The following is a 13,255-nucleotide window of genomic DNA, read 5'->3' on the forward strand; positions in this document are numbered from 1 at the left end:
AAAAGAAAAAAAACTTGAGAACAAATGAACTCTCTTTTCTTAGTGGGATTTCTAATGATGCCACTTTCCAGTTTTTGTAATTGATCAAAGAGAGGGTTTCGGAGAGAATTAGAATGATGCCCGACATTGGTCTCGACTCAACTGTCAATAGACCAAAGCAGAAACAAAAAAATGAAAAGAAGCAAAATCTATTTGGCGGTGAGAATATTTCTAATTATTGCTGGGCTGGTCATGTTCGGAATTGGCGTCACTAACTTTGTTCTGGAAGTTACTCAAGAAAGTTATTCCATCACACGTGATGGTCCACTTGCTTTTGTCATTACGCAACACTTGACAGGTTAGTTCAATTTTCTAGAATTAGGCGTATTGATGCGAATGTTTGTTTTTGCGACACAATCATCGCCTACATGATTATCGGATTGCGAATCTACTACTATTATTTCATTTTAAAAATTCATGTCGATACGCCAATATTGTCTTGTGATCGTAAACCTATTATAATTTGAATTTTATTATTCGATTGAAAATTAGCTGGAGCTCTCACTGTCACAGGACTGTTATGCTTCTTCTTTTCAGTTCTAACTCTTGTTCAGGATAAACAAAATGTCACTTCTGACCACAGAATTACAAAATTAATCAATGCAACTACCACTGATCCAACAGAATTGCATTCACTTCAACATCAACGAAAAAAGCAGAGAATTTATAATTTCTATTGCTCACTCCATTTATGTTTTTGGATTGGATTAACTAGTTTCTTATTAATTTCTTTAGCAATTTGCAGTTTAGTTCTCGTTGTTCAAATTGGAGCTGGAAACACCGCTTCAGTGAAACCCCACGCAAATAAGGAAAGTTTATTACAAGTATGCGCTGCAGCTTTGGGAATATCCATTGGTCTTTGTTTACTTGGTTGCATACCCATGTACCTTGTGGGAGCATATTTAATTAACATTTATAGAGATAAATCATCATCGCCAGGCACAGATGTGAAAGTGTCATCTCATGATCTCGGAAGCACGAGTACGACAGCTAATTATGTCTTGATCAATGCACGTGACAATGACGATGAAGATGAATATGATGACGATGATGCTCTCTTGTTGACTCATAATAATAATGAAATTGCACTCAAGTAGTTGAAGAAGTATTGTCTTCACTTTCAACAACATATGATCAATTTCCTATCTCCGCAATAGTTCATGACTGAAAATAACCTGTCAGATTTACAATTAGAGAAGCCATAAATCTTTTCTTAAATTAGATCTTGTATAGTGTTGTTTACTACAAAAACTACAGTTTACGTTGAGCATGAAATCCGTTGACAGATCATATCTCTGCTGAGTTGGATAAGAAAGAATGGAAAAGTAATCACCGACCTCACTTCAACTTTGAAGCAATCACCAAACGATTTGTCTGAGAAAGAACACACCTCGCTCTGTTTTGATGCAACATGTCACTTGTCCAGAACCAACAGCAAAAAAAGCATCCTCACTCGACGACTACTCATTGCTTTCCAGCTCGCCACGATGAATCATTCAACAACAGAAAGGATAATTCGATTCATCTCTTCGTCTCGCTCATCTTCCCTAGATGCACGTTCGTGGTTATCTTTTCATCGTCGATTGAACGTTTTTTTGTTTCTTCTCCTCTCTGCTTTTCTGTGTTTCTCAATTCCACCATTTTCTTCTCACAGACCAAATAGCATTTTCGTTCTCGCTGTCAATACTTGCTTCGGAATCGTCTCGACGGATGTCAACAATGTATGTGGAGGACATGGTATATGTCAATCCACAGATTCTTGCTATTGTTTGGACATTTGCTCAAAGAACTCTCTTAGAAATAATGCGGGTGCTGTTTCTCTCGCTCAGAGCAATGATTTAATCTCCACCAACGGTCGATTCAAAGCATCCATGCAAGTGGATGGTAATTTTGTGATCTATGATTTGCAATCGAATCAAGCCATATGGTCTACTGGAACGAATGGACAAGGTTCTCAACCTTATTCTCTCGTGTTGGATTCGAGTGGAGGTCTACGTGTGTATGGAAATGGTGCTGTTATTTCGACCTTGGTGCAGAGTTGTTCGGCGCTTCCAGCGACGTTGGGTAGGTACAATATGTCTATTTTGAAAGTGTCGTCTTGTGTTGACGTTGTCGTGTGTTTATTCTTTTTATTTTGATCAATTCATTGGTTCATTTGGTTGCTGTTGTGGTGATGGTTCGTTTGGTTGAATTTCTGTTTTGTTTCCTTTGGATTGTCGTTACGTGATGATAAATGCGTGGATTTGATGATCATTCGATTTCACACCTCTAGTTCAACAAAATGATGGTCATCTAGTACTCTATGGCTCAGGAAAGGAAGTGTGTTGGTCTGCCGGCACCTATGTAAGTACTTGTTTCATTTTCATTTGAATTTTATTCCTACACACACTGTCACCAGTATGCCATATCGAATACCTATGTTTGGACGGGTGGATCTGATTGTTCAGTCACCACATGTTATGGAATTGCTTCCAATTCTGGAAGTGTTTGCAGTGGTCATGGTTCATGCACTTATCTAGATACCTGTTCCTGTAATTCGGGATATGGCGGCTCAAAATGTGACACGTACTACTGTAATGGAATTATTTATAACAGTGGAAGTGTTTGCAGTGGACATGGTTCTTGTAATTCACCAAATACTTGTTCTTGTCAATCTGGATATTCTGGATCAAACTGTGAAACTTATTATTGCAATGGAATTTTATACAATTCAACGAGTGTTTGTAATTCTCGTGGAACTTGTTCAGCCTCAGAAACTTGTGTTTGCAATGCAAATTATGGAGGTACCTATTGTCAAATTCCTAAATGCTTTGGAATTTTACAAACAGCCACTGGCACAGTTTGCAGTGGACATGGTACATGCAACGATGTTGACACATGTGCTTGCAACACGAATTGGGGAGGACCAAGTTGCTCCTTTCCCATGTGTTTTGGAATTTTACAAAATGAAACGAATAGTGTTTGTCATGGACATGGTTCTTGCAATGATGTCGATACTTGTGCATGTGTGGCGGGATGGGGTGGCTCTCAATGTTCCATGCCAACCTGCAATAATATTTTACAGAATCAGACAGGACTAGTGTGTGGTGGACATGGTACATGCGATGGACCAGACACGTGTCATTGCAATTCTAATTTTACAGGTCCTTTCTGTCAATATCCCTTTTGTTATGGTATTCCTTCAAATGCATCAACCGCCGTTTGTAGTGGACATGGTGTCTGTACTGGTGTCGATACCTGTGTCTGTAATTCGAATTGGGCTGGATCTGATTGCTCCATGCCTAAATGTTTTGGAGTGTTGCAGAACTCGACCACTGTTTGTAGTGGACATGGAACTTGCAATGATGCTAATGTTTGTGCTTGCAATTCAAATTGGGACGGACCTGATTGCTCCATGCCTAAATGTTTTGGAATTTTACAAAACATGACGAGTAGTGTGTGTAGTGGACATGGATCATGTAATGACGTTGACACGTGTTTGTGTAATCCTAATTGGAGTGGTTCCAATTGTTCAATTCCCATGTGTTTTGGTATTTTACAAAATCAAACGAGTGAAGTTTGCAATGGACGTGGTTCTTGTAATGGTGTGGATACCTGTGTCTGCAATTCCAATTGGGGTGGTTCCAATTGTTCAATTCCAAAATGTTTTGGTATTTTACAAAACATGACAGGTAGTGTTTGCAGTGGACATGGTTCTTGTCAAAATGTGGACACTTGTGTGTGTGATTTGAATTGGGGAGGACCAAGTTGTTCCTTACCTACATGCTTTGGAATTTTACAAAACGAAACGAGTAGTGTTTGTAATGGACATGGTTCTTGCAATGCAGTGGATACTTGTGTTTGTAATTTGAATTATGGCGGTCCTTCTTGTGCCTTACCTAAATGTTTTGGAGTTTTACAAAACATGACAAGCACCGTGTGTAGTGGACATGGCTCTTGTATCGATGTGAATACTTGTTCATGTTTGACTGGATGGGTAGGTCTCAATTGTTCCATGCCAACCTGTTTTGGAATTCTGCAAAATTCAACCTCAACTGTGTGTAGTGGACACGGCTCATGTGTGAATCTTGACACTTGTTCTTGCATGGCTGGATGGGGTGGTCCAAGTTGCGCCTTACCTAAATGCTTTGGAATTTTACAAAATGAAACGAATAGTGTTTGTCATGGACATGGTTCTTGCAATGATGTCGATACTTGTGCATGTGTGGCGGGATGGGGTGGCTCTCAATGTTCCATGCCAACCTGCAATAATATTTTACAGAATCAGACAGGAATAGTGTGTGGTGGACATGGTACTTGTGATGCTCCAAACGTGTGTCGTTGCAATCCGGGTTGGAGTGGCGACTTTTGTTTCATGCCCTCTTGTTTTGGAATTTTACAAAATATAACTTCCAGTATTTGTTCTGGGCATGGTATTTGTACCAACGTCGATACATGCCTCTGTCATACGAATTGGACAGGCCTTAATTGTTCGATACCAACGTGCTTTGGATTTTTACAAAACTCTACAAATGTTTGCAGTGGACATGGATCATGCACGAATGTGGACACTTGTGTATGTGATTCGAATTGGGGAGGACCAAGTTGTGCCTTACCAAAATGTTTTGGAATTTTACAAAATGTGACGAGTAGTGTTTGCAGTGGACATGGATCATGTAATGCAGTGGATACTTGTGTATGTGATTTGAATTGGGGAGGACCAAGTTGTTCCTTACCAAAATGTTTTGGAATTTTACAGAACCAGACAGGAATAGTTTGTAACGGACAAGGAACTTGTGACACAGCCGATGTTTGTCGATGTAATTCAAACTTTTCTGGTGAATGGTGCCAATATCCCAAATGTTACAACACTGCTTCCAATGAAACTGCAACAGTTTGTAGTGGACATGGAGCTTGTATGTCACCCAACAACTGTTCTTGCTTACCCACATGGATTGGTGCAGATTGTTCAGTCACCACTTGCTTTAATGAATTGTCCAACACGTCCAATGTGTGTAGTGGAAAAGGAAGTTGTACATCTTTCGATCATTGCAACTGCAATTCAAATTATTTTGGAAACAAATGTGAGCTCACGACTTGTTATGGAATTACTTCCAACAACTCTCTCGTTTGCAGTAACAATGGACAATGTAGCTCTTTTAACAATTGTACTTGCTCCTCAGGTTATGATGGATCCATGTGTGAAAATTATAGATGTTATGGAATTCCTTTTAACTCAACCAATACTTGTAGTGGAAAAGGTATCTGCGTTTCTCCCAACAAGTGCGTCTGTAATCCAGGATTTAGTAATTTCGACTGCTCAGTGGTGGAATGTTTTAACAAATTTTCAAATACATCAGATGTTTGCAGTGGAAAGGGAAATTGCAGTGATTATAACAATTGTACTTGCCAGTCAGGTTTTGTGTCAATGGATTGCAGTGTGAACATTAATCCTTATGTCATTTCATTGTCTTCAACATCCATGCAAATTGACACTTCATCCAACATGACAAGTGTCGAAGTGCAAATGAATATTCCAACCGATGTGAATCCTCTGATGACCAGTTTCTATTGGTACTGCTTGAATTGTCAAGGAATTTCAAATTCATCTGTCTTCATGTTGGGCTCCAATCAACAAAAATTAACCATTGCCATTCGAGAGTTGAAGGCACCTGGTAGCTACTTGTTCCATGCGAATGCTACCACCTTGAATCCTTTTCCGTTCCCAACACGAATTTCAAACACTGAAGTGTTTAATTTAACACTCCTAGTTCCATACGTACCAAATCTATCTGTTCCTTCTTTAGGAGTATTTGGTCTTCCTTCTGCCTTTGTTTCGACACGGAATGGAGGGTCAGGTCAGACCATCAGTGCCGTCATTTCGAATATTGTATTGAATCAAACGAATATTGAGAAATTCCTTGGATGTAAAGCAAATTGTACCACCTCTCTCACTTACTCATGGCAATTGACAAGTACAAGTAGCAGCTCATTGGAAGCCTCTTCCACTGGAAGTATTTCTGCCTTTACTGGTGGCAATAATCTCATGATTCTTCAACCACCAATTATAGTGTCAGCCACTCTTAGAAATTTGGTGAGCAACAGCAAGATTGGTTTTGCATTAGCACTATTTAACAATCAAATGTTAAATATTTCCTCTCGGGTGGATATTCCAGTGTTGCCACCTGTGGCTCCACCTACAAATAGTTCACTCCCTGTCACTAATAATACCAACGCTGTGATTTCTTCCTTAGTGCAAGTGGTGCCAGCTGAAGGTGTAGCTCTCACAGATACGTTTACAATTAACATTACAGCATGGAAGGCACCAAGAGAATTGCTTCCACTCAGATATGCCGTCGGATTTTATGACAAAACTAAAGGAAAGGACGTGAGATTTACTGATTTTTCTCTCAATCTCACCATCACTGTTTATTTGCCCTTTATTCAAAATAAGGCAAGAAGAAGAAATGTCCATGCAGCATTGTCACAAGTGGATTTAGTTGTGTATGTGATGGATGCTCTAGGAAATGTGGATTCACAATCTTCAAATGTCACCGTCACTGTGGCTCCTTTCAACGGAACATCAACGGAATTGCTTCAGAGAATTAATCAACTTTCTGGTACCTCATTGATGGTAGCTTCGTTCGATCAATCCTATACTGCATTGAGCAGTACAAGCGGAGGAAATTCAAGCGCTGTGATTTATGAGCTTGTAAAGAACATTGTGATTGATCCTAAAAATCCATCAGTTGCCTTATCCAGTTTTGAAAGTTTAACATCGAACTCGGATTCGATCAATGACAATATCGTCAGTGCTGTTACCACCAAGTTGTCTTCGTTTGTTGACGGAGTGAAAAATACTTATAGTGATGAAAAGAAACTTTACGGATTTGTCAAGAGCAAACTCTCCGATCAAGATGTAACCTCAACCATTTCTGTTTCGTCGAATTTACTGTCCAGTGGTGTTTCTAGTGACAAAACAAGAAATGTCACAGAAAATATTTCCTCAATGGTCTTATTGGGAGAGGTTGCAAAAGTCATTGACCAATCAAGCTCTGCATATTTACCAACTGTTTCCTATAGCACTTCTCTGATCAATATTACCATTTCCAGCTTTAAATTGAATTCTGGAATTTCGATTAATCAAACCTTATCGTCAGGAAGTAACTCGGTAGAGCTGAGCATCTCACAAATTTTGACACAATACAATGCATTCTCAAAGGAATGTGGAGTGTCAATGATTGAATACGCTAAAAACACAAACTATGATAACTACACTTCCAATAATGTTATTACATCAGTGGTGAACGATTTCAAATTTATTCAAGAACAAACTCCATTAATATTGAATAACCTTAATCAGCCAATCATTCTCACATTCAAATTGGATTCTTCAAGCTTACAAGGAAAGAATATTTCCAATTCCACTTTTACTTGTAGATATTGGGATGAAGAGGGACGGCGATGGAGCAACAATGGATGCTTCTTGCATCGAGTGGATATTCCATCAAAGACGATCGAATGTGCATGTTATCACACCACCATGTTTACCACATTCTTGGAACAAAAAACCACCGTCAACATGCTCGAAGTGAAAGATCAAGTCGCCGCTCTCTATTTTTCTCAGATTGTCTTTGGATGTATCTACACTGCAATTGCCATCTTCTTGTTGGTGAGCTTGATTGTGTTAAGAAAGGAACAACCAGTGACGAGTCGATTGTTGACTCCATATGTGGGTCTTATTGCCTTAATTACAGAGAGCATTTTAATTTATATCATTCAGAGAGGAGTATTGGTCAATCAATTGTTGGGAGCCTCTACACAAATGTGGGAAACAGGAGATACTGCTGCCAATGTGATTGCCAACATTGTGACCATCTTTGTGAACACATTGAACTTGTCTGCTATTTTATGCTATGTCTTGCAAGTGTTTAGATTTCAATTGATGAAATTCCTTTATCAACAAATGTCCAACAGTCGAGGCAACGAGAAAAATAGCGAAAGAATTCTCAAAGCATTGAAGTACTCTACTTCGGCTGCACTGTTTTACACCATTATTGCCATATTTGCAGCATTTAATGTTTGTTATTGGACTCTTTGGGTCATTCTTGTGAGAACAGGCGCAATCTCCTCTCCAACGTATAGCTACATTGTTTCCATTTCGTACCTTGTTTGTATTTTGACATTTAGCATTGTGATTTGTACTGTTGCCATCTTTGATTGGATTTTGTCCTCAAAGAAAGAAGTGGAGGTGAAAAACAGTCGAAGAAGACCAACGAACAACTTTAGTCAAGTGAACTCGATTGCCCTTGCTAGCGATTCAGGTGAAAATCTCAAAGATCCAAAGAAGAAAAATTTAATCACTCTCCCCACAACTGTGATGAATTGGTTTATATCTTTGGACCAACCTCTTTATTTCAGAATGGAAATGGTTATTTACATGGTTTGCTTTATTTTCCAAATTCTAAATCTCATTATTGGAAGTTCGAGTTTATCATTTAGATTTGATAGTAATGAATCGTACAAGAAAGCACTCACTCTCGATGGAGTTTCCTTTATATTTGAAGTTTTCTATGTTGTGAGCTACTTGTTCGTGTTTGGTGGCTTTGCATTAATTGTTGCATTGATTTACAAATTCAAACGATCGAAAAAGAAACAAGAACAACTTCAAAAACGTAAAGAAGAGCAAAAGAAAAATCAAGAGGAACTCATAAATAAGGAAATGCATGTCCTTTTGGAACATGAAGAAGGATACAAACTCTTTGAAGCATTTTGTCAAAAAGAATTTTCACTTGAGAACTTGTATCTCTATTCCGATCTGAAAGCAAATCCAGAAATTACCCAAGGTCAACAATTGGGAGGAATTGTGAAATTCATGTCCTTCCTCTACAATACCTATGTCAAGACAGGTGCCACACATGAAGTGAACATTCCTTCCAAGTGTAGAAATTCATTCCTCTATTTGTATAAGAACGTGTTGGAATCGAGAGACCAATTAATAAGCACGGACCTCAAACAATCTGCTGACAATTATGAAGGTGATATAGAGCTCGTCGATAAGGATATCAAATTTGCCACAAAGAACAATCCAATACCACGTCAAGAAATTGATGCTGAGACTGTCTCTAATTGTTTTGAATTTCTCCTCCGTCAAGTCATGCTTAATATTGGAGACACCTTCTCTCGTTTCGTGTTCACTCCAGAATATAAATCGTTCCAAAAGTCCTTGGAAATGCAACAAACGATTATGGATAAGGTCGGAGTGGTGTACGGCATTTAGATAATCGGTGTTCACAGAGGCAGCTCTAGGCATTCATGCGATAAATTAAAATTTAATTTTTAAAACAATTCAAAAAAATTTTTATCATCAAAAATTAGCAAATCGACACAATTTTACAAAGCCATGTCTGAACCAAGCAGTGTGTGGGACTTGTTTTCGGAAGAAGAGGTCTTTCAATCCTTTGACACAATTTTAGACAATCCATCAACTACTCTTGAAGATGTTCTTGATCAGGATACTCTTCTTCAAGAGGTAAAATCTCTCTCTCCGAAACTCATTCAATATTTGACTTGTTCTAAAACTCTTCGTAAACTCATTGATTACATCACCGTAGAACAATACTTTGAGGATGATATCAAGAGCTCAAGTGCCACCAAAAAGAACAAGCCAGCTAATTTCTTTGATGATGATTTTGGGTTTGATGACAACTTTGGAAACCAATTTTCATCATCCGATAACAGTGCAAATAGTAAAACCACCACCACCACGAGCATAAGACAACAGGCCCTGCAAGAGGAGGAGAAGATGAAGCAAGAGTTCCTTTCTGTTTCCAGTATCAAGGAAAAACTCGACGAGCTGTCCAACAGACCTGAACTCAAAGCTCTCTACCAATATCCATATGTAGTGGGTGAGATTTTCGGTTGCAGTGTCGACAAAATCTCAAATGCTCTTGTCCATCAAACCGAAGATGAAAACTACCAGCTCTATGGAGAACGCTTTTTGGACTTAATACTTGTCAAGTATCTTCTTCTTAGAAAACCATATCAAATTCCAAAGAACAGAAGTCTCTCTCAGTACTTGTTTAAAGCATTGAATGTACTGATGGACAAGCCAGAAAAATATTATACTGATGTGGTCAAGAGATTGATGGAAATTGTTGACGATAGAGCTATTCCAGCAAGTTTGAACGAAATTATTGATGAAAACCTTTATTCATCATCTGAAGTGTTACTAGAGAGTCTTTTCATCAGAAACATTGGTTTGTGTGGTATTGATAACATTTTACTCAAAATATTAGGAATGGAGTCATCTATTTTCCAAGAACAAACAGCAAATATGCAAGATTTTGGAGCGGCAGGATCATTCTCAAGTTTTGCTAGCAGTTATTCTTTCTCTGTTAATTCAAACGACAAGTTTTCTGAAGAGGAAGAGGAAGCTCCAGAAATGAAAATCTACAAGTCAGTCCAAGAATGGGCCTTTACAAAATATGGCCTATATTCATCACTTTTGAGGAAACTATCATCATATGTTACTGAAACCATTAATGACGAAATATTAATAGAGCTTGAGGAGGAACAAAAGAACATTTTTTCTCTATTGTCTGTCATTATAGAGAAGGCATTGCTCAAGAGACCAGGTTATTGCTTGCCAAGTATTGAGGCTATACTCTCTCCTACAAATATAAGAACATTGATAGACATTATTTTAAAGTGTGACACCAACAAAGGAGCACAAACATCTCTGTTTAATTTGGGTGTCACATTTTTGAAACACTTACTCTCACAAGTGGTTTCCTCCATTTCATCAATTTCCTCAATGACAACCATCGAATATGCCAACCTTTCAATCACTGATCAAAAGGTGTTGTCTCTTGGTATTGAGGCCTTTAAAGAGCTTACTTCATCATCACTTTTGACAAAGTTCATTGATAGATTACAAGTGGTACCACAAGTACACGAGGTTCAAGTTCTACAATGTGGAGTACCTATTGAACATCCACTTGGAGAGTCACGCTTACTAATTATTGAATATGTCGATTCAATTTTACATCATTGCTCTTCTCTTGAAACTAGTTTACATAATTTACAAACTTCAAAGAACGAACGAGCTACTGACCTTCAAACAGCACTGTCATCCATATTGACAACCCTCAAAACCAGAAATGTCTCCCATCATATCGTTCCATTATTCTTCCAATATGACTTCAATTCTTTACTTCACAAACAAGTTCATTTAATGGTTAAATCTATTTGTAACCTAACCATTACTGAACCAGTTGTAGCTGAATTGAAGAAACAATTATTGTTCGACGAAACATCATTGTGTAAACGCATTGTCGAAAAGTATGAGAGCGTGAAAAATGGTGTTGGTCAAACCTTCAAAGGAACAGTAGGAATGGGATATTTATTTGAAATGGCAGAAATAATTCAGAAATACATTCCACAGTCCAGCATTTACGCAACCACTAACGAAGAGTTGGACCATTTGTTGACCTCCGTCAGCTCTTGGAAACCATTCGTTGATACCGCACTTAAAGAATATATTTCGCTCAAAGAAAAAAAACTTGGTGGATCAGCTCCAATTGGAACCAAACCTCACAGTAATTGGCACGTGGTGTCTGAAGGAAACTCTCAACATATGAGTGGTCTTCATATTGATGAAGAGGATACCTATTAAACGAGGACAAGCTTGTTTTTGGCCAATTATTCGAATAATTTTTTGTAAACTCATTCCACGTCCAATTTCCAAGTTCCATGATACCAACAATGAAACCAAGATTTTTGATTTTGAAAGAAAATTAGAAAAAAACACAGCCATGATAAGCGCCTTGTTGCTTCTCAATGTTCGTGGTCACATCATTCTCTCTCGAGCATTCAGAGATAATCTTGACATGTAAGTATAACCCAGACATCTCAGCATTGTTTTAATACTTGATTGTTGCAACTAACTTCCAGACGAGGCATTGCCACAACCTTCAAAACACAAATCCTCACCTCAAAACTTGTTGACAAGTGCCCAGTTAAAACAGTAGCCGGACTTTCATTCATATTCATTCGTCATGAAGATTTATACCTTCTCGCTATTTCGAGACAAAACTCGAATGTTACTCTCGTGTATGAATTCATGTACAAATTTCTTTCTTTACTTGCTGCCTACTTGACAGGTGGAGAGGAACTCAGTGAAGAAGCCATTCGAGAACATTTACCATTGGTCTATGAATTATTAGATGAGGCTCTTGACTTTGGATATCCTCAAAATTTGGAAATTGAAGCATTGAAAACTATTCTTACACATGTTCCAGGTGGAGACGAGAACAAACTCATTCAGAAAATGGAATCGCAAGAAATCACTGAAATTCTAAAACACATGACTGGTGATCTACCATGGAGACGGCGTGGAATTATTCATTCCAAGAATCAAGTCTTTTTAGATGTCATCGAAAATGTGAATATGCTCATGAACGAGAAAGGAAGCGTTTTAAGCTGTGATGTGAATGGTCAAATTGTCATGAATTGCATGTTGAGTGGTATGCCCGAATGTCGCATTGGCCTCAATGACAAACCCATGATGTTGCCAAGACAGACAAACTCCAATTCAAGCAACAATACATGTTCAGCCCAAAAGAAGGCCATTCAAATTAATGACTTTTCTTTCCATCACTGTGTTCAATTGAGTGAGTTTCAAGCTCATCGAACCATTAGCTTTATTCCACCCGATGGAGAATTTGAATTGATGCGATATCGAGTGTCACAATCTGACGGTGTTATTCCTCCATTTCGCCTGTTGCCACCTGTAGTGAACGAAACAAACAAGAGTTCAAAGCTTGAAATTCAAATCACCTTAAAATCAATGTTTCCTTCTCGAATGTTTGGAAAGAATGTAAAAGTGAAAATTCCATGCCCTTCAAATACTGCCAAATGTCAAATCTCTGTCCCACATGGACATGCTTCGTACAAGGCAGAACATTCTTGCATTGCTTGGACCATTAAACGATTTCCTGGATATAAAGAAATGACACTGAATGCTGAGGTTGATTTAATTGCACAAACGAGCGAGAGCAAGAAATGGTCTCGTCCTCCCATCCAATTACAATTTCAAGTTCCCATGTTTACGTCAAGTGGCATGCACATTAGATTTTTGAAGGTAATGGAAAAATCGAATTATGAAACCACTAAATGGGTGAAATATTTGACTCAAACAGGTGATTATGAATGCAGAATTTAATAGATTTCACAG

The 13,255-nt window shown here is 38.3% G+C and overlaps 3 protein-coding genes across 3 annotated transcripts; all 3 read left to right on the top strand.

Moving 5' to 3' along the window:
• Window positions 1-171: 171 nt before the first annotated feature.
• On the top strand, window positions 172-9,298 carry FDP41_000688 (uncharacterized protein; the record flags this gene model as incomplete). Its single annotated transcript, XM_044710562.1, has 5 exons — window positions 172-337; window positions 532-1,132; window positions 1,694-2,103; window positions 2,312-2,382; window positions 2,438-9,298. The coding sequence occupies 5 exons, from the start codon at window positions 172-174 to the stop codon at window positions 9,296-9,298; spliced, it is 8,109 nt and encodes a 2,702-aa protein (XP_044569502.1).
• Window positions 9,299-9,421: 123 nt separating this feature from the next.
• On the top strand, window positions 9,422-11,695 carry FDP41_000689 (uncharacterized protein; the record flags this gene model as incomplete). Its single annotated transcript, XM_044710573.1, has 1 exon — window positions 9,422-11,695. One exon carries the CDS (start codon window positions 9,422-9,424, stop codon window positions 11,693-11,695), a length of 2,274 nt encoding a protein of 757 aa, XP_044569503.1.
• Window positions 11,696-11,834: 139 nt separating this feature from the next.
• On the top strand, window positions 11,835-13,243 carry FDP41_000690 (uncharacterized protein; the record flags this gene model as incomplete). Its single annotated transcript, XM_044710585.1, has 2 exons — window positions 11,835-11,911; window positions 11,974-13,243. The coding sequence occupies 2 exons, from the start codon at window positions 11,835-11,837 to the stop codon at window positions 13,241-13,243; spliced, it is 1,347 nt and encodes a 448-aa protein (XP_044569504.1).
• Window positions 13,244-13,255: the final 12 nt, after the last annotated feature.

Source organism: Naegleria fowleri, assembly GCF_008403515.1.
Source record: "Naegleria fowleri strain ATCC 30894 chromosome Unknown tig2, whole genome shotgun sequence".
NCBI lineage: Eukaryota > Heterolobosea > Eutetramitea > Acrasida > Naegleriidae > Naegleria > Naegleria fowleri.